This window comes from Sebastes fasciatus, chromosome 5 (genome assembly GCF_043250625.1).
Source record: "Sebastes fasciatus isolate fSebFas1 chromosome 5, fSebFas1.pri, whole genome shotgun sequence".
NCBI classification, from domain to species: Eukaryota; Metazoa; Chordata; class Actinopteri; order Perciformes; family Sebastidae; genus Sebastes; species Sebastes fasciatus.
This window is the reverse complement of record NC_133799.1, coordinates 1248914-1268647: the sequence shown is the minus strand read 5'-3', so window position 1 is coordinate 1268647 and position 19734 is coordinate 1248914. Positions and strand designations below refer to the sequence as shown.

Genomic DNA, 19734 nt, shown 5'->3' with positions numbered 1-19734 from the left:
CGTGCCGTTGGACGTCAGCAGGTCTGTTCTCTCTGAGTAGAAGCAGCAGGAAACGCCGACTCAGCATCCACAAATCAAATCAGCTCCATTCATGAGCTCCACATATTTATATGCTGATGAAGGAGCTGCAGTGTGTGTGTGTGTGTGTGTGACTCAGCCATTCCTCAGACGTGTCATAGATAGTACTCGTAATGAATAGAGCCTTATATTAGAACCAGCTATACACGCTGTTAACACCCTGCAGCCTGTATACAGCGATCTGATTGGCTACCTGTCACCGGAGTAGGACCAATAACAGTAACACACATTAAGCACTGCATTAGAAACACCAATCAACTTACTGACTGGTTTTCACCAGAGGTCAACCTCAGTAAACATCGTAAACATGAGTTTATGGTTCAAGTCTTCTTCAATACAGCATGATGTTGATTTAGTAAATGATGGTCCCATTTAGAGTCAGATAGACCATAAAGCAGGGGATGCTTTAGGGCGGGGCTACCTGCTGATTGACAGGTCGCTACCACGGCGTTGTCCGGTCTGGGAGTTGTCCGTGTTTTCGTCTTACAACTTTAACCCTTTCACAGCGTGTTCTCACGGCCAAACGGCCAAAAACCTAGATGGCGAAAGCCAAAGAACCAAGATGGTGACGGCAAAAAAACAAGAGTAGAGTAAAGTAGAGTAGAGTAGAGTAGAGCAGAGTAGAGTAGTGTAGAGCAGAGTAGTGTAGAGTAGAGTAGCGTAGAGTAGAGTAGAGTAGTGTAGAGCAGAGTAGAGTAGAGTAGCGTAGAGTAGAGTAGAGTAGTGTAGAGCAGAGTAGTGTAGAGTAGAGTAGCGTAGAGTAGAGTAGAGTAGTGTAGAGCAGAGTAGAGTAGAGTAGCGTAGAGTAGAGTAGAGTAGTGTAGAGCAGAGTAGTGTAGAGTAGAGTAGAGTAGAGTAGAGTAGAGTAGCGTAGAGTAGAGTAGAGTGGTGTAGAGTAGAGTAGCGTAGAGTAGAGTAGAGTAGTGTAGAGTAGAGTAGTGTAGAGTAGAGTAGAGTAGCGTAGAGTAGAGTAGAGTAGTGTAGAGTAGAGTAGCGTAGAGTAGAGTAGAGTAGTGTAGAGTAGAGTAGCGTAGAGTAGAGTAGAGTAGTGTAGAGTAGAGTAGTGTAGAGTAGAGTAGAGTAGCGTAGAGCAGAGTAGAGTAGTGTAGAGTAGAGTAGCGTAGAGTAGAGTAGAGTAGTGTAGAGCAGAGTAGTGTAGAGTAGAGTAGAGTAGCGTAGAGCAGAGTAGAGTAGTGTAGAGTAGAGTAGCGTAGAGTAGAGTAGAGTAGTGTAGAGCAGAGTAGTGTAGAGTAGAGTAGTGTAGAGTAGAGTAGAGTAGAGTAGTGTAGAGTAGAGTAGCGTAGAGTAGAGTAGAGTAGTGTAGAGCAGAGTAGAGTAGTGTAGAGTAGAGTAGCGTAGAGTAGAGTAGAGTAGTGTAGAGCAGAGTAGAGTAGTGTAGAGTAGAGTAGCGTAGAGTAGAGTAGAGTAGTGTAGAGCAGAGTAGTGTAGAGCAGAGTAGTGTAGAGCAGAGTAGTGTAGAGCAGAGTAGTGTAGAGTAGTGTAGAGTAGAGTAGAGTAGAGTAGTGTAAAGTAGTGTAGAGTAGAGTAGAGTAGAGTAGAGCAGAGCAGAGTAGTGTAGAGCAGAGTAGTGTAGAGTAGTGTAGAGTAGAGTAGAGTAGAGTAGTGTAAAGTAGTGTAGAGTAGAGTAGAGTAGAGTAGAGCAGAGCAGAGTAGTGTAGAGTAGAGTAGAGTAGAGTAGAGTAGTGTAGAGTAGAGTAGTGTAGAGTAGAGTAGTGTAGAGTAGTGTAGAGTAGTGTAGAGTAGAGTAGTGTAGAGTAGAGTAGAGTAGCGTAGAGTAGAGTAGAGTAGTGTAGAGTAGAGTAGCGTAGAGTAGAGTAGAGTAGCGTAGAGTAGAGTAGAGTAGTGTAGAGTAGAGTAGCGTAGAGTAGAGTAGAGTAGTGTAGAGTAGAGTAGCGTAGAGTAGAGTAGAGTAGTGTAGAGTAGAGTAGTGTAGAGTAGAGTAGAGTAGCGTAGAGCAGAGTAGAGTAGTGTAGAGTAGAGTAGCGTAGAGTAGAGTAGAGTAGTGTAGAGCAGAGTAGTGTAGAGTAGAGTAGTGTAGAGTAGAGTAGAGTAGAGTAGTGTAGAGTAGAGTAGCGTAGAGTAGAGTAGAGTAGTGTAGAGCAGAGTAGAGTAGTGTAGAGTAGAGTAGCGTAGAGTAGAGTAGAGTAGTGTAGAGCAGAGTAGAGTAGTGTAGAGTAGAGTAGCGTAGAGTAGAGTAGAGTAGTGTAGAGCAGAGTAGTGTAGAGCAGAGTAGTGTAGAGCAGAGTAGTGTAGAGCAGAGTAGTGTAGAGTAGTGTAGAGTAGAGTAGAGTAGAGTAGTGTAAAGTAGTGTAGAGTAGAGTAGAGTAGAGTAGAGCAGAGCAGAGTAGTGTAGAGCAGAGTAGTGTAGAGTAGTGTAGAGTAGAGTAGAGTAGAGTAGTGTAAAGTAGTGTAGAGTAGAGTAGAGTAGAGTAGAGTAGAGTAGTGTAGAGTAGAGTAGTGTAGAGTAGAGTAGTGTAGAGTAGTGTAGAGTAGTGTAGAGAATTCATTTGCTGCGGAAAATCAACTCCTTTGGTGTGAGTAGATCTATCCTGTGCACTGTCTACTTGTCATATATTGAGAGCCTTTTAACCTTTTCATTTATTTGCTGGTTTAACGGTTTGTCTATGAAGGACAGGAATTGCCTAAATAACATTGTGAAAGTCTGCTCCAAAATCATCGGAGCCCAGCAGAGCAACTTAAACTCTCTCTGGGAGAAACGTGTCCTCCAGAAGGCCAAAAACATTATTAATCACAACCAAATCCTGTCTAGTGAGTTCACACTACTGCCTTCAGGACGGCGCTATCTGCCGCCTCACAGAAAGACAAACCGCTACTCCAAGTCATTCATTCCTTCTGCCATTACACTGCTGAACGCAGAGTAACTATCATGAATGAACGACAACAAAAAATGTTTTATTTACTTTGAATGTACAATTATTTTGCACTAACCACATAACGGTTGTCTGTGTTTGCATTAGGTACATTCTTGGAATACAATTTGCGATGTGCAAATACTCTTGGCACTTTATTCTATTCTAATTATTTATTTATTCCGTTATTCTTTTATCTCGTCTCGTTTTTATTCTTGTATTCATTGTTTTTATTGCGAAGATTTTTAATTTTTAATCTTGTACTTTTATTGTTCTGCACCTACCCATATGCCACCTACTGTGTTCCCTCTGTCAATGATGATTGTGCAGTATGAATGTGTGTATATGTTTCGGTGGACTGCAGAAACTGAATTGCCCTTCGGGGATAAATAAAGCTCTCTGTATCTGTATCTGTATCTGTATCTGTATCTGTATCTGTATCTGTAGAGTAGTGTAGAGTAGAGTAGAGTAGAGTAGAGTAGAGTAGAGTAGTGTAGAGTAGAGTAGTGTAGAGTAGAGTAGTGTAGAGTAGTGTAGAGAAGAGTAGAGTAGAGTAGAGTAGAGTAGTGTAGAGTAGAGTAGAGCAGAGCAGAGTAGAGGTAGAGTAGAGTAGTGTAGTGTAGAGTAGAGTAGAGTAGTATAGAGTAGAGTAGAGTAGAGCAGAGTAAAGTAGAGTAGAGTAGAGTAGAGTAGAGTAGAGTAGAGTAGAGCAGAGCAGAGTAGTGTAGAGTAGAGTAGAGTAGAGTAGAGTAGAGTAGAGTAGAGTAGAGTAGAGTAGAGTAGAGTAGAGTAGAGTAGAGCAGAGCAGAGTAGTGTAGAGTAGAGTAGTGTAGAGTAGTGTAGAGAAGAGTAGAGTAGAGTAGAGCAGAGTAGAGTAGAGTAGTGTAGAGTAGAGTAGAGTAGAGTAGAGTAGAGTAGAGTAGAGTAGAGCAGAGCAGAGTAGTGTAGAGTAGAGTAGTGTAGAGTAGTGTAGAGAAGAGTAGAGTAGAGTAGAGCAGAGTAGAGTAGTGTAGAGTAGAGTAGAGTAGAGTAGTGTAGAGTAGAGTAGTGTAGAGTAGAGTAGTGTAGAGTAGAGTAGTGTAGAGTAGAGTAGAGTAGAGTAGAGTAGTGTAGAGTAGTGTAGAGTAGTGTAGAGAAGAGTAGAGTAGAGTAGAGTAGTGTAGAGAAGAGTAGAGTAGAGTAGAGTAGAGCAGAGTAGAGTAGAGTAGTGTAGAGTAGAGTAGTGTAGAGTAGAGTAGAGTAGAGTAGAGTAGAGTAGAGTAGAGTAGAGTAGTGTAGAGTAGAGTAGTGTAGAGAAGAGTAGAGTAGAGTAGAGCAGAGCAGAGTAGAGTAGAGTAGAGTAGAGTAGTGTAGAGTAGAGTAGTGTAGAGTAGTGTAGTGTAGAGTAGTGTAGAGTAGAGTAGTGTAGAGTAGAGTAGAGTAGAGCAGTGTAGAGTAGAGTAGAGTAGTGTAGAGTAGAGTAGAGTAGAGCAGAGTAGAGCAGAGTAGAGTAGTGTAGAGTAGAGTAGTGTAGAGTAGAGTAGTGTAGAGTAGTGTAGAGTAGTGTAGTGTAGAGTAGAGTAGAGTAGAGTAGAGCAGAGTAGTGTAGAGTAGTGTAGAGTAGAGTAGAGCAGTGTAGAGTAGAGTAGTGTAGGGTAGAGTAGAGTAGAGTAGTGTAGAGTAGAGTAGAGTAGTGTAGGGTAAAGTAGTGTAGAGTAGAGTAGAGTAGTGTAGTGTAGAGTAGAGTAGAGTAGTGTAGAGTAGAGTAGTGTAGAGTAGTGTAGAGTAGAGTAGAGTAGAGTAGAGTAGTGTAGTGTAGAGTAGAGTAGTGTAGAGTAGAGTAGAGTAGAGTAGAGTAGTGTAGAGTAGAGTAGAGTAGAGTAGAGTAGAGTAGTGTAGAGTAGAGTAGTGTAGAGAAGAGTAGAGTAGAGTAGAGCAGAGTAGAGCAGAGTAGAGTAGTGTAGAGTAGAGTAGTGTAGGGTAGAGTAGAGTAGAGTAGTGTAGAGTAGAGTAGAGTAGTGTAGAGTAGAGTAGTGTAGGGTAGAGTAGAGTAGAGTAGTGTAGAGTAGTGTAGAGTAGAGTAGAGTAGTGTAGAGTAGAGTAGAGTAGTGTAGAGTAGAGTAGTGTAGGGTAGAGTAGAGTAGAGTAGAGAAGAGTAGAGTAGAGTAGAGTAGTGTAGAGTAGAGTAGTGTAGGGTAGAGTAGAGTAGAGTAGTGTAGAGTAGAGTAGAGTAGTGTAGAGTAGAGTAGTGTAGGGTAGAGTAGAGTAGAGTAGTGTAGAGTAGTGTAGGGTAAAGTAGTGTAGAGTAGAGTAGAGTAGTGTAGTGTAGAGTAGAGTAGAGTAGTGTAGAGTAGAGTAGTGTAGAGTAGTGTAGAGTAGAGTAGAGTAGGGTAGAGTAGTGTAGTGTAGAGTAGAGTAGTGTAGAGTAGAGTAGAGTAGAGTAGAGTAGAGTAGAGTAGAGTAGCGTAGAGTAGAGTAGTGTAGAGTAGAGTAGTGTAGAGTAGAGTAGTGTAGTGTAGAGTAGAGTAGTGTAGAGTAGAGTAGTGTAGAGTAGAGTAGTGTAGAGTAGAGTAGTGTAGTGTAGAGTAGAGTAGTGTAGAGTAGAGTATACTGACCGGCTGAATGGAAAAAGCAACTTAAATGGAGCTAAATCCTCGACAAACAGATGTGAGCCAGATGTTGCCGCCACAGACTAGAGACCCCCAAGATGGATTTACGAGTCAACCAGCATGATCTCTGGAGGCGGCTGTAATGAAGGCAGAGCAGCACGTGAGGACCGTTGTTCCATCAGGACAGATTAGAGCAGCGTTTTATCACGTCCACCAGGGAAATAGATCTCAATATGTACATTAATACACCGTCTACTGCGTCATACTCTATTATATATATATATATACATATATATATATATATCTGGAAGCTCTCAGCCCGACAACAGGAGACTGATGGAGTCAGTGAAGCTTTATTGGAATCAGGTATGCAAAACAATTAAGAAGGAAAACAAAGTTCAGGTTTTCATTGTGGTCCAGACCCCGACATCGGTCATCTGCACAAGTATTTTACAAAAATCAATCAATCAATAAATAAACCTGGTCAGACAGCACTGTGCTTTCAAAGAGGGAGGGTGTATGGAGGACGAAACCTGCCAAAAAAAAATAAATACATAAATGGCTCGATAAATAAATAAATATGTCATTAAATGTTGCAAAAATAATATTAAAAATGTATTAATTAATTAAGAAATTAATACAAATATATATATGAATAAATTAAAGGGAAAATTAAACAGAAGATTAAGTAAACAAATAAATAAATAAATAAATATTTGTCATTAAATGTAGCAAAATAATATTACAAATAATTTAATATAATAAAATAATAATAAATAATTAAAAAGTAATAAAACCGGGTCAGACAGCACTGTGCTTTCAAAGAGGGAGGGGTGCATGGAGGCGGAACCTGCCAAAATTGCCAAAAATAAATAAATAAATAAATATGTCATGAAATGTAACAAAAATAATATTAAAAATAAATAAATCAATTAAAAAATGAATACAAATAAATACATAAACAATTAAAAAGAAAAATTAAACAGAGGACGGAACCTGCCAAAATATAAAATAAATATATAAATAAATAAATAAATATGTCAACAAATGTAGCAAAAATAATATTATTAATTAATTAATTAATTAAAAAAATAATACAAATAAAAACAAAAATAAATAAAAGGGAAAATAAAAACAAAGGAATAAATAAATAGATAAGGAAATGAATACAAAGGTAAATAAATAAAGAAGCAAATTAAAACAGAAATCAATTTATATCACATTTTATCAAATCATTTATTTATATTTAATACTATTTTTCTATATTTAATGACATATTTAATTATTTATCGAGTCATTTATTTATTTATTATTGATTTTGACATGTTCCGTCCTCCATAGCGGCAGAGCTTAAATTAATCAGAGAATATAGCCATATCTAGAAAAAGATCAAATCTGGGTAAAAAGACATCAACAGAATGAACGTGATCAGATATTATTACCATAAACAGAAGTCATTCATTACATGAGCGTTATTTATTGCTTCAGATATTTGCATTTAAAGAACAGCCGGTACCTAAAAGTCACTTCGCTGTAATAATACAATATGACTGGTTGCGCTCCATAAACGTCTTAAATAGAGGCGGCCACGCAGAAGGCATAAAGTCACATGATCACATTCATAGTTGAACCCGAACAGACGACAGGCTCAAAGAGTGGAGACTGTAGGACGGACTCTGAGGGAGCGGATGCATGCAGCGATCCCAGGATCATGATACAAGATGGACTTAGATGAGAAGATTAAAACCACTCTCTGATAAATATGAAGCTAGAGCCAGGAGACTGTTAGCTTAGCTTAGCATAAAGACTGGAAACAGAGGGAAACAGCTAGCCTGGCTCTGTCCAAAGGTTAATACATCTTCCTTCAAGCACCTCTAAAGCTCACTAATTAACAACTAACACTAACTCTTGTTAGTTGTGTTTTTTTGTAATCTAATTTTGAGTGTAAAGTCGACACAAACTGAGAACTAGTTAGTTTAACACTAACATCGGCATCTCTACTCTACTTCTAACTATAAAGCGAGGAATCTGTGTCTGTGTGTCCTTCTCATATCTCGAGAATCGCTCATCTGATCTACTTCACACTTGGCGGTCATATTGCTGTGGACCAAAAGGAGTGATTTGTCCAATTTGATCCAATTTGGACATATGACATGTTCAATATTAATAAACTTTGAGTAAACAAGCGACCAGTGCTTTGTGCATGGACGTGTAAAGAGAACTGGATACAGCGTTGGAGGCTCCCGTTCATTCCTTTGAGTGTCTCAATGGCGCATTACAACTTATTTAAAGTTGATTCACCTCAAAATAAATTATCCTCTGAGTTACAGACGTCTCTTTCCCAATGTAAGTCTGTGGGAAAAAGTATTTTTGGGCCCGATGGCATCACGTGACGGACACAGAAGTTGTAGTACCGCCGTTTGGCCACTAAGAACATTGGCATCAACGACCTGCGCTCTTCCTGGAGGCTTGGCTTTCTGCAGCAGCGGGGGAGGGGCTTCAGGGGTCCGCAGTTCACTCTTGCTGCTGGATGCTTTATAGACTAACGTTACAACTAGGGATGCACCGATACCCGATACTGGTATCGGGTATCGGGTCCGATACTGTGCTCATGTACTTGTACTCGCAAAACGGCTCCGATACAACGGCACCGATGCCACTTTACGGCAGTGTGACGTTAACCTCTCGTCACCATCTTTCGGGTCCTCTTCCCGAGCCTTTCCAAGCCGACCTAGAGTATGCGGGACTCCCCAGCCTGCCGTGTGTCGCTCACACCCTCCAGCTGGCTGTTAACAAGGGTCTTTTGGCACAGAGAAGTACTTGTATCGGTACTCGGTATCGGAGAGTACCCAAATGTGAGTACTTGTAGTTGTACTCGGTCTGAAAAAAAAGTGGTATCGGTGCATCCCTAGTTACAACCGAACTCCTCTTCACTTCCTGGAGTCATCTAGCGATGAGCGGTGTTTGACAGCGCTGCCAGCAGCACGTCCTTGGCGCCAAGCAATTGGCCACGCGCTCCGACACGGGCAGGAGCCCCCGACAACGCTGCAAGCAGCAATACCACGAGGCTACTAGGAGCCAAGCAATCGGCTCGCTCCAAACGGGCACGCCATGAACTAGCACTGCACTAGTGCGCTATAATGTTGGAAACACACCAAGCAGCAGCAAAGTGAGACAATAATCACAACTTGTCCACGGCCGGGAGGCGTGTTTGTGTGCTTCAGACGGGAAGAAATTCTTTTGCAACACAGGTCAACATGTCCCAGGAGTCACAGGACCAAAGAGAGGGGAAGTCCCGCCCCTTCCGGTGGACCACCATGGGACCTTATTTCAGAAAAAAACATAAACTGTAGTCAACGGAGAGAGACACATATTTTTTTGGTCCTGTTTGAATTGCTCCATGAATCACACAGATGATGTTTGTACATTTTAAAGATAATTTCGCAAGTCAAGAAAGTCTCAAGGAAGATGCAACGTGTTAATGAGCTTTAGAGGTTCTGGTAGGAAGATTACTTCACTTCGGACAAAGCTAGTCTCGCTGTTTAAACCCCTAACCCTAACCCTAACCCTAACCCAAACCTAACCCTAACCCTAACCTAACCCTAACCCTGTAACCCTAACCCTAACCCTAACCCTGTAACCCTAACCCAAACCTAACCATAACCCTGTAACCCTAACCCTAACCCTGTCACCCTAACCCAAACCTAACCCTAAACCTAACCCTGTAACCCTAACCCTAACCCTGACCCTAACCCTGTAACCCTAACCCTAACCATGTCACCCTAACCCAAACCTAACCCTGTAACCCTAACCCAAACCCTAACCCTGTAACCCTAACCCAGACCTAACCCTAACCCTGTCACCCTAACCCAAACCTAACCCTGTAACCCTAACCCAACCCCTAACCCTGTAACCCTAACCCAGACCTAACCCTAACCCTGTCACCCTAACCCAACCTTAACCATGTAACCCTAACCCTAACCCTAACCCTGTAATCCTAACCCAAACCTAACCCTAACCCTGTAACCCTAACCCTAACCCCATCTTTGTGCTAAGCTAAGCTAAATGTCGTCTGGCTGTAGCTCCATATTTAGTGTACAGACTCATTCAAGTATTCCTTTAATGGAATTACCTGTTTCCAGTGTTTGTGCTAAGCTAAGCTAACCAGTTTCATATTTACTGTTCAGACATGAGAGCGTTATCAATCTGAACATCTGACTCTCGCCGAATGACAAACTATTCCTTTAATATATCACTCATTTAATGTCAACTTTGTATTAAAACTTGACCTCTTAACGACGCCCTGAAAATAACAAATGATGATTTAAAGACGATAACGGTGAAAATGGAACAATCATTGTGACTTTCTGTCTCTCTGATGAGCCTGAACAACCTGAACTCGGTCTCTGAACTACGGCGGTTACTCTAGATCTCTAGATGAGGACAAAAAAAAGCATCCAAATATGTATCAAGAAGATTTCATCAAAGCAACAATAATATAGAAACAACAAACTGATCCCAAAATGTTTTTAAAAAAAAGCATCTTATATTCTGTCAAAACTGCCAAAGCTCAAGCTATTCTGCTCATTTCAACACTGGGCTGCTGTTAATGCAATAACAAAGAAGCTAACTGGCTTAGTGGTACTTCTCTAAAAGCAGAGCATAATATATACATGTAACCTTAAACTACCTAAACCAGACCTACAGACCTACAGACAGACATACAGACAGGAGTCTCAGCACAGAGACCTGGAAACAGAATCATCACTTTAGCTTTAAATCTATGAAAAACGGTCCAACAGAAGACGACTTAATGAAGGTTGTAAATGTGTCTTCTGGATACGTAACTGCAGAAGGTTTTCAGTGCATTCATGATGAGTGATCACACTCTGAAGGCAACACATTTAGCATGGCTATTCATCTGCTTTTAACAAGGAAGCAAAGTCCCCATGGGTGCCCGGGCCCAGACTAACACCTGGACCTCCGGCTCCATTTGTACAAAGTAAGAGTTCACAAAAAGGTAAAAGCCGTTGAGCTGTAGAGAGATGATGACACAGTAGAAATGTAGTTTTGCATAGCATCTGGCCTCGCTCGGTAGGTCCCATCATCTACTGTAGACGCATGGAGGAAATAGAAATGCTCAAATATATCAGAATTTGTCAGAAACTAACCAGCGACAACAAATGAGATAAATGAAACTGTCTTTAAGGGAAAGTATCATACATGTACAAACTCAAGGCAACATTTTCCTGAAGCGACAGACATGCAATGTTATCCTAAAAAAACATCTATTGACCCCTTCACACCTGGCAATACAACCTGATAACATTCACACCTGGTATTTCAATGTGCCTCCAGCAGAGGAGGGACCAAGTCATTGTTTACAACTAATGCCGATCTTACACCAAATAACTTTTCAAGCAAGTTCATTGTCGCAGACATATTTCCAATGTCGGAGTCAAGTCAGAGAGTTCTGCTGGAGTCGTCCCGTGGATTTGGATCTTTTAGTGCGAGGTGGCCATAAATTCAGTCCGAGCTGTCTGAAGTCATAAGTCGTTTTCTCGTCTTGACGTTCCATTAAAATCAAACATTGTCAACTACCAATAGGAGCGTTCCCTGCAGCACCAAACAGGAAGCGGCAAACGGGGTAGAAAGTAAACATGGAGGAAACTGGTGGAGTTGTGGAGTGAACAAGAGTTCCTCTTTGAGTATACTATATGCTAAAGCTAGATAACTAACCACTGTCCCAAATGGGGCTACTTGCCAGCTAACGTTAGCAACTGGAATGTTTGTTATTAGCCTACAAGCTAACCGTACGTTTCAGCTGTAGATTAATAGCAAACATACCAGTAGCTAATGTTAGCTTGCAAGTGGTTAGTAGTTAAACTCACTGGGGACAAAGAACGTATAACGCCAAGAAGTGAAAGTCAGTTGTTCCTTCCATTGCAACATCAACGCCCAGTAGCAGAGCTCGCCTCCGCCATTTTGGACTGAAAGCGACTACCGGACGCCAGTAAAACGTCCGTCTAAAAAGTGCCGTACAAAAGTAAAACACAAATTATTTCTATTCTATTGTTATATTCTACCCAAATGGTCTGTGTCGAACACTAACATATTTAAAATATAATAAGCATTTTCAGTCCAAAATGGCGGCAGCGACTGTTGTAAAAAAACAAACAAAACAACGGAGTTTCATCTCTTTGCTTCTATTCTCTTCGCCGGGGGATTTCAATGGCTGCAGCAATTTCTGTCCACTTATTTCTCAACAGTTTTTCTTCTTGTAAATTTCCACCAGGAGCAGGAAGTGACATCATCTCTAAAGGAATCTAGTTGTAGTCTTGTAAATAGTGACCCTGTAAGACCCCCAGTCTTTGCAAAATATTATAGTCTGTGATTAAAACTCTGAGAGTGAAGACACGTTGTCTTAAGATGTGAGAGGGTGCCAGACTTCAGTCTTTTAAAAGTATTTTCAAGGTCTCCTAGTGTCTGGTAGGCATAAGTCTCAAATCCTAAACTTTGAGTTTCGAGTCCTAAACAAGTCATAATGAAATTCTTCATGGTTTTCTCCTGCAACTTGATTGGATGCTGTCAGATTGGTTCAAACAAAGTGGAACTGGGGAATTAAGTGGAAGTGCAAGTCCCAATGATATTAATAATTATAATAAGGGTGCAGAGTTCAACAAAAAAATACCATCAGCAAGAAAACAACAAAAGATAGAAATCCAGTTTGTTCAGTTCAGCTTTTTTCCCAACGAGTAAATCCTCTTTCCAAAAATAAAACATAACAATAAAGGATCTTTCTAAAAGTAAATGAACCCAACATGTCCTCCGGTACGGGCCAGTTGATCATCTTCATGCACGCAAAACATGCTTTTTAATCCTTTGGGCTTGGGGGAGGAAGGTTTCAGGTATTTTCAAATCAAAAGGCTCCAAGAGTCCAAGAGAAGAAGACACGAGTCACTGGTGTAAAAGTCCAAGTCCAGTTTTAGTTTGACAAATCATCTAAAGTCACCAAATGTTTGACTCGAGTCCAAGTCATGTGACTCGAGTCCACACCTCTGGTCTCCAGCGTCCACATTGAGATCCGATCGCTCAAACAACCAAACGTCACATCCTCCTCTCGTTGGAGCCGTTCTCCACCGTTAGCTTAGCGGATCTTCATAAATGACTCGGCTGCGATATGAATTGCCAAGTTTCACTTTTAGACTTCTGTCAGACCAAACTGAAAAGTGTCGTCTTGACTCCGTCCATGAATGTCTGGAATATCCATTTTGACAAGCTGCTTCCTCGCTGGTTTGGAACAGTTGTGTGTGATATCTCCGTAGTTGTTGTAAGTGGATTGAAAACACATTTCCACTTGAATGTGGTCACAATGCGTCCCTGACCACCTCTGGAGTTAGTTTGAATCCATCTTCACTGCGTTGGTCAATCATATCCGATTATAATCCAATCACCTAAAAAGCCATATTAATGCCGGGTGTGAAGGGGGTCTATGATACAAGGTCTGATTTAGAGATGAGATCCTGAATCAGGAGGATGAACGAGCTTTAAACGGCTCCTTTAATCACCGGTTCCCTGTTGAGGTACGTGGCCCAGTAGACCAGGTTGAAGGTCCCGAACAGCACCGGGAACACTATCCGGGACATCTTGTCGATCTTGCTCACGCTGTTGTAAGTCTTTTTGGGGTCGGGGGGCTTGGTCTCGGAGGGTTTGAGCTGAACTGCCGTGCTGTTTGAGATGGTCGAGATGGACGCGTCCTTGGTCAGGTTGGTGGTGTAATTCACACCTGCTGAACAGGTGTTGTTGGGCTTCTTAGACAGAGCCAGAGGGTCCTTCTTCTGTAGAGAGGGACAGAGACACAGGGATTAACAGAGGGTCCTTCTTCTGTAGCGAGAGACAGAGACACAGGGATTAACAGAGGGTCCTTCTTCTGTAGAGAGGGACAGAGACACAGGGATTAACAGAGGGTCCTTCTTCTGTAGAGAGGGACAGAGACACAGGGATTAACAGAGGGTCCTTCTTCTGTAGCGAGAGACAGAGACACAGGGATTAACAGAGGGTCCTTCTTCTGTAGAGAGGGACAGAGACACAGGGATTAACAGAGGGTCCTTCTTCTGTAGAGAGGGACAGAGACACAGGGATTAACAGAGGGTCCTTCTTCTGTAGAGAGGGACAGAGACACAGGGATTAACAGAGGGTCCTTCTTCTGTAGAGGGAGACAGAGACACAGGGATTAACAGAGGGTCCTTCTTCTGTAGAGAGGGACAGAGACACAGGGATTAACAGAGGGTCCTTCTTCTGTAGAGAGAGACAGAGACACAGACACAGGGATTAACAGAGAGTCCTTCTTCTGTAGAGAGGGACAGAGACACAGGGATTAACAGAGGGTCCTTCTTCTGTAGAGGGAGACAGAGACACAGGGATTAACAGAGGGTCCTTCTTCTGTAGAGAGGGACAGAGACACAGGGATTAACAGAGGGTCCTTCTTCTGTAGAGAGGGACAGAGATAGGGATTAACAGAGGGTCCTTCTTCTGTAGAGAGGGACAGAGATAGGGATTAACAGAGGGTCCTTCTGTAGAGAGAGACAGAGACACAGACACAGGGATTAACAGAGAGTCCTTCTTCTGTAGAAGGTGACGGAGACAGGGATTAACAGAGGGTCCTTCTTCTGTAGAGGGAGACAGAGACACAGGGATTAACAGAGGGTCCTTCTTCTGTAGAGAGGGACAGAGACACAGGGATTAACAGAGGGTCCTTCTTCTGTAGAGAGGGACAGAGATAGGGATTAACAGAGGGTCCTTCTTCTGTAGAGAGGGACAGAGATAGGGATTAACAGAGGGTCCTTCTTCTGTAGAGAGAGACAGAGACACAGGGATTAACAGAGAGTCCTTCTTCTGTAGAAGGTGACGGAGACAGGGATTAACAGAGGGTCCTTCTTCTGTAGAGGGAGACAGAGACACAGGGATTAACAGAGGGTCCTTCTTCTGTAGAGAGGGACAGAGACACAGGGATTAACAGAGGGTCCTTCTTCTGTAGAGGGAGACAGAGACACAGGGATTAACAGAGGGTCCTTCTTCTGTAGAGAGGGACAGAGACACAGGGATTAACAGAGGGTCCTTCTTCTGTAGAGAGGGACAGAGACACAGGGATTAACAGAGGGTCCTTCTTCTGTAGAGGGAGACAGAGACACAGGGATTAACAGAGGGTCCTTCTTCTGTAGAGAGGGACAGAGATAGGGATTAACAGAGGGTCCTTCTTCTGTAGAGAGAGACAGAGACACAGGGATTAACAGAGAGTCCTTCTTCTGTAGAAGGTGACAGAGACACAGGGATTAACAGAGGGTCCTTCTTCTGTAGAGAGGGACAGAGACACAGGGATTAACAGAGGGTCCTTCTTCTGTAGAGAGGGACAGAGACACAGGGATTAAAGCGTTCAAGGTGCTGCACATTCGTCCAACATAATAAACCAGGTTGTTATGAACACACACACATATAGAGGAGAAGAGGAAGAGGAGGATAAAAGCTGGCCGGTGAAGGTGTGAAGGATCGATAATGAACTGGCTCTGAGCCACAACACCAACCAGCTGAACTACGAGTCTATTGATCCACCATCTCTGAACTTCTTCATCTCTTTCTTTATTACCATGTGTGACTTCACTCCTCCTCCTCTCCTCCTTCTCCACACCACCACTCTTCAATGAACAGAGTAGAGAATGAAAGGAGAGTCAACTTCAAACAGCTTTTAGTCTGAACCTACAAGAGAGTTTAAAGCTGCTGTGATGTTAACTATGTAAGAGATAATGTACAGCGAGCTGGTCATTATTGCACAATAATGACCAACATTATCCCGCTTATTACACGGCTACTAACTGAAGAAATCAATATTTAGACACAAAAACGGTCCTCCAGAGTCCGACATAAGAGCTGCGCCCATAGCAACGGTCTGTTATACATAGCAACGGTCTGTTATACGTAGCAACGATCTGTTATACGTAGCAACAGTCTGTTATACATTCTAACGGTCTGTTATACGTAGCAACGGTCTGTTATACGTAGCAACGGTCTGTTATACGTAGCAACGGTCTGCTATACGTAGCAACGGTCTGTTATACGTAGCAACGATCTGTTATACGTAGCAACGGTCTGCTATACGTAGCAACGGTCTGTTATACGTAGCAACGGTCTGTTATACATACTAATGGTACGTTATACATAGCAACGGTCTGTTATACATACTAACGGTCTGTTATACGTAGCAACGGTCTGTTATACGTAGCAACGGTCGGTTATACATACTAACGGTCTGTTATACGTAGCAACGGTCTGTTATACGTAGCAACGGTCTGTTATATGTAGCAACGGTCTGCTATACGTAGCAACGGTCTGTTATACGTAGCAACGGTCTGTTATACGTAGCAACGGTCTGCTATACGTAGCAACGGTCTGCTATACATAGCAATGGTCTGTTATACATAGCAATACATAGCTGTCACAAGCCTATCGTCCATAAGTAGATGCACGTTTCCTACTGCTTGGTGACTTTTCGGAGCCCAGAATAGTTTGGTACCAACAACGTGAGTCTTCACAATCAACAACCACACTAAACAGTCCTCCCACCTTGGGCAGTTGGGCCTCCATGGCCTTCTTCCCGTCCCAGGCCCAGCTCCTCTTGGTGAAGTAGTTCACCGTGGCGAACTCGATGAGCGCGGAGAAGACGAAGGCGTAGCACACGGCGATGAACCAGTCCATGGCGGTGGCGTAGGCCACTTTAGGCAGCGAGTTCCTGGCGCTGATGCTGAGAGTGGTCATGGTGAGCACCGTGGTCACACCTGGTGGCGGTGGAGGAGAAAACTGAGTCACTTCTACTGACCAGACTCACTATTCTGGATCTATTACAGCAGATTAGAGTCGCAGTGAAGGGAGGGCACATTTCAGAGCAACACCAGGTTATGTGCATAATTTAAATTCATGTATTCAACATCAAATAAAACTCTGCATTAATTCAACAGGTTTATTCATTCAGGCTCACCAAACACGGTCCGCGCTGGCACCGACTCCCGGTTGAGCCAGAAGGAAACCTGCGACAGGATCACCGTCATGAAGCAGGGCATGTAGGTCTGGATGACGAAGTAGCCGATCTTCCTCTTCAGGTAGAAGTGAGCCATCATCACGGTGTATTGACCTGGAGCACACAGCAGGATGAAGAGTATATTGACTACTCCTAAACCCTTTTTTACACCTTCCACCAAAATTAGTGCGTATATGCAAGTTTTTTAAACGTCGCAAATGCACCAGAAAACAAGGTTAGTAAACAGTTAAAATGTTACGCTGGTTATTTATTTTCTTATATCTGTTTCTCATTCAGTCTCTCTTTCAAACTCTCAGACCAGAGTTGGTGATTGTTTTTGACGGTTTTGATGAGTTTCATTTTGTTTCTGTCGGGTTTGAATGAAGAACGAAGAATGACTGTTTCCGTCACTGGAGTCTGGTGGCTTTGAGGAGAGCATATAACGGCTGTTTCTTTTCTCATCTAACTCTGTGAATTAAGAGTTTATTTCGACCGAACCAGAGTTGGTGATTGTTGGAACAGTGGAAAGACAAACAAAGACGGTTTTGATGAGTTTTATTTTGTTTCTGTCCAGTTTGACTGAAGGACGGTAAGAGCTGGTAATCAGCGAGGTCAAAATGACTGTTTCTCTCTATGGAGTCTGGTGGCTTTGAGGAGAGCAGATTAATTGTATGTTTCGATTGTTAATAAATTATAATAACTGTCCAAATCCCTGTTGATCTTATTAATCATATATTCACTTTAGGCCTTTTAACCATCTGATAATAACTAGTAATAATTAATGTTGAATATGAATAAAGAATACTGTTGTGAGACTATTATATATATACATATATATATAGCTAGTAGGAAGCTGTCAGAACGGGATATGTCATATGAGCGTGCAGGGCGGTGCGGTCCCGTGGGTCTGATGACCGTTCATTATGGCGAAGTAAATAAATCTGGATTCAGCTGTTAGTTCATTTTACTACTTTTAGGACATCATGATTTAAATGAGGGATATTTAGGTGTTCCTACTGGGAAGTTGATTTCTATCCTCTGATTTACAGACGTCTCTTTATACATCCATGGACACACACTCAGTGGAGTTTTCAGTCCAAAATGGTGGCAGCCAAAAAAGCACCAGAGTTTCATCTCTCTGCTTTAATCATCACAGCGTCCAAGGACGACACAAAACACCCACTGAACTCCTCACAACAGAGGCTTTTAATGACAGCAGAGAGGAGTCCTCCTCCAAAGACCTGTAGTTTTAACAAACGTTACTCAAACAGGTTAAATAGTTCATTCGATGGGGACTATTTTCAGCTGCGGATTAACACACATTTGGTGCTGTAGTGGGGGGGGGGGGTTACAGCAGCAGGACGGTGTTTCATAAACGGTGCCTGTGTGTTCATGGTAATGAAGGTGGATGATGAGTCTATTAATAGCTTCCAGTCTGTTCACTCTCGGTGTCCTCAGGTCACATGTGGTGAGGTGGGTTTTACTGAGAATAAACTAGAGCTCCTTTCCTACCGGACCAAAGACACAACCTCTTCTACATCCACGGTCTTCACAAGCACGAGCCTCTCGTCCATGAGTAGATGCATGTTTCCTTCTGCACGGAGACTTATCAGAGCCCACAATAGTTTGGTCCTCACAACGCGAGTCAGCGAGCTCTGCTGACGCTGACGCTGCAATGGAACCAACTATTGACTTTCACTTCTTAGCGATATACATTCTTTGATTAAAGGCTGTATGAGTTTTACTTGACCACCTCCAGGCCAGACTTCTCCTCTAAACATGGAAGTGTGAACTAAACCGTTGAGGAACCGGTTTGTGGTGGAATCATGGTATCCTGTTAATCAACTGAAGATGAAGCATTGGAAGGATTTCCACAGATGACTGCTGCTTTCCTTGTGAAAATGTAGTTTGGAGCGTTATTTAACCTCCTTCATGACCTTCTGGTCTGACCTGGTTGGTACCGATGGATTCATTAAAGTTTCATATGATACCAGTATCTTCAGTCTGGCTTGGTGGTCGGGGCCATAGAGTCTAACTTACACAAACCTCAGTCAAATAAATCAATGAGTCAGGCAGTAGAGACTAAAATATTCTGTTACTAGGGGAAGGGGGGATGGCAGGTTAACAAGGGGGCAAATGTCCCAAAAATGTCCGAAAAAAAGTCTGGAAAATGTAAAAAAAAATGTCCAAAAATGTCAGAGAAATGTCCGAAAAACATTCTCTAAAATATATATATAATATATATTATAATATATATAATTTATATTTATATAATTTTTTCTAGCTTTAAAACTGAGCCCACTACAACCTAAATTAGTGGTGTTAAAACAAATTTACGTTATTATCACGTTAACTTTTACAGCCCTAATATATACAGTATATATCCTTTTCCAAGAGGGACTTCCAAACAGTCACACACCACAAGTGAACGAGCACAACATCCTGTATGTCTGTATGCAACACCAAAACAACTCTCTGAGACTCTCTGAGACTCTGAGACTCCTCTCTGTCATTACATGTCTCAGTTTGGAGGTGTTCAGTGGGAGTTGTGGTTAAAGGCTGTACGAGGACTTGACCACCTCCAGGCCAGACTGCTCCTCTGAACATGGAAGTGTGAACTGAATGAGGTTTGTGGTGGAATCATGGTTTCCTGTTAATCAAGTGAAGATGAAGCATTGGAAGGATTTTTCTTCCCGTGGAGCCGTGGAGTCTGATCAACTAGAGGAAATCCACAGATGACTGCTGCTTTCTCCTGGCAAAATCCGATTTTTCTGTCTCACTAATCCCTTGTCACAATCTGCATCCTGTATATCTCCCTCTCTCTCTCCCTCCGTCTCTCTCTCTCTCTCTCTCTCTCTCTCTCTCTCTCTCTCCATCTCTCTCTCTCTCTCTCTCCATCTCTCTCTCTCTCTCGCTCCCTCCGTCTCTCTCTCTCTCTCTCTCTCTCTCCATCTCTCTCTCTCTCTCCCTCCGTCTCTCTCCCTCTCTCTCTCCCTCCGTCTCTCTCTCTCTCTCTCTCTCTCTCTCTCTCTCTCTCTCTCTCTCTCTCTCTCTCTCTCTCTCTCTCCATCTCTCTCTCTCTCTCTCTCCCTCCGTCTCTCTCTGTCTC

The 19734-nt window shown here is 42.5% G+C and overlaps 1 protein-coding gene and 1 long non-coding RNA gene across 2 annotated transcripts in view; both read right to left on the bottom strand.

Annotated features, from left to right (window-relative positions):
* Positions 1 to 5891: 5891 nt before the first annotated feature.
* On the bottom strand, positions 5892 to 9293 carry LOC141768463 (uncharacterized). Its single transcript, XR_012594071.1, has 2 exons — positions 6355 to 9293; positions 5892 to 6037 (listed from the first exon to the last, which is right to left on the bottom strand). It is a non-coding gene; the product is annotated as an uncharacterized LOC141768463 (long non-coding RNA).
* Positions 9294 to 11656: 2363 nt separating this feature from the next.
* Positions 11657 to 19734, bottom strand: part of gabra5 (gamma-aminobutyric acid type A receptor subunit alpha5) — a 38119-nt gene continuing 30041 nt past the window's right edge. Inside the window, exons 9-11 of the mRNA XM_074636757.1 lie at positions 16587 to 16739; positions 16175 to 16386; positions 11657 to 13395 (exon numbers count right to left, since the gene is read on the bottom strand). Coding sequence (XP_074492858.1) covers positions 13105 to 13395; positions 16175 to 16386; positions 16587 to 16739 — 656 coding nt within the window. The 3' untranslated portion in view covers positions 11657 to 13104. The remainder of the gene's footprint in view (positions 13396 to 16174; positions 16387 to 16586; positions 16740 to 19734) is intronic.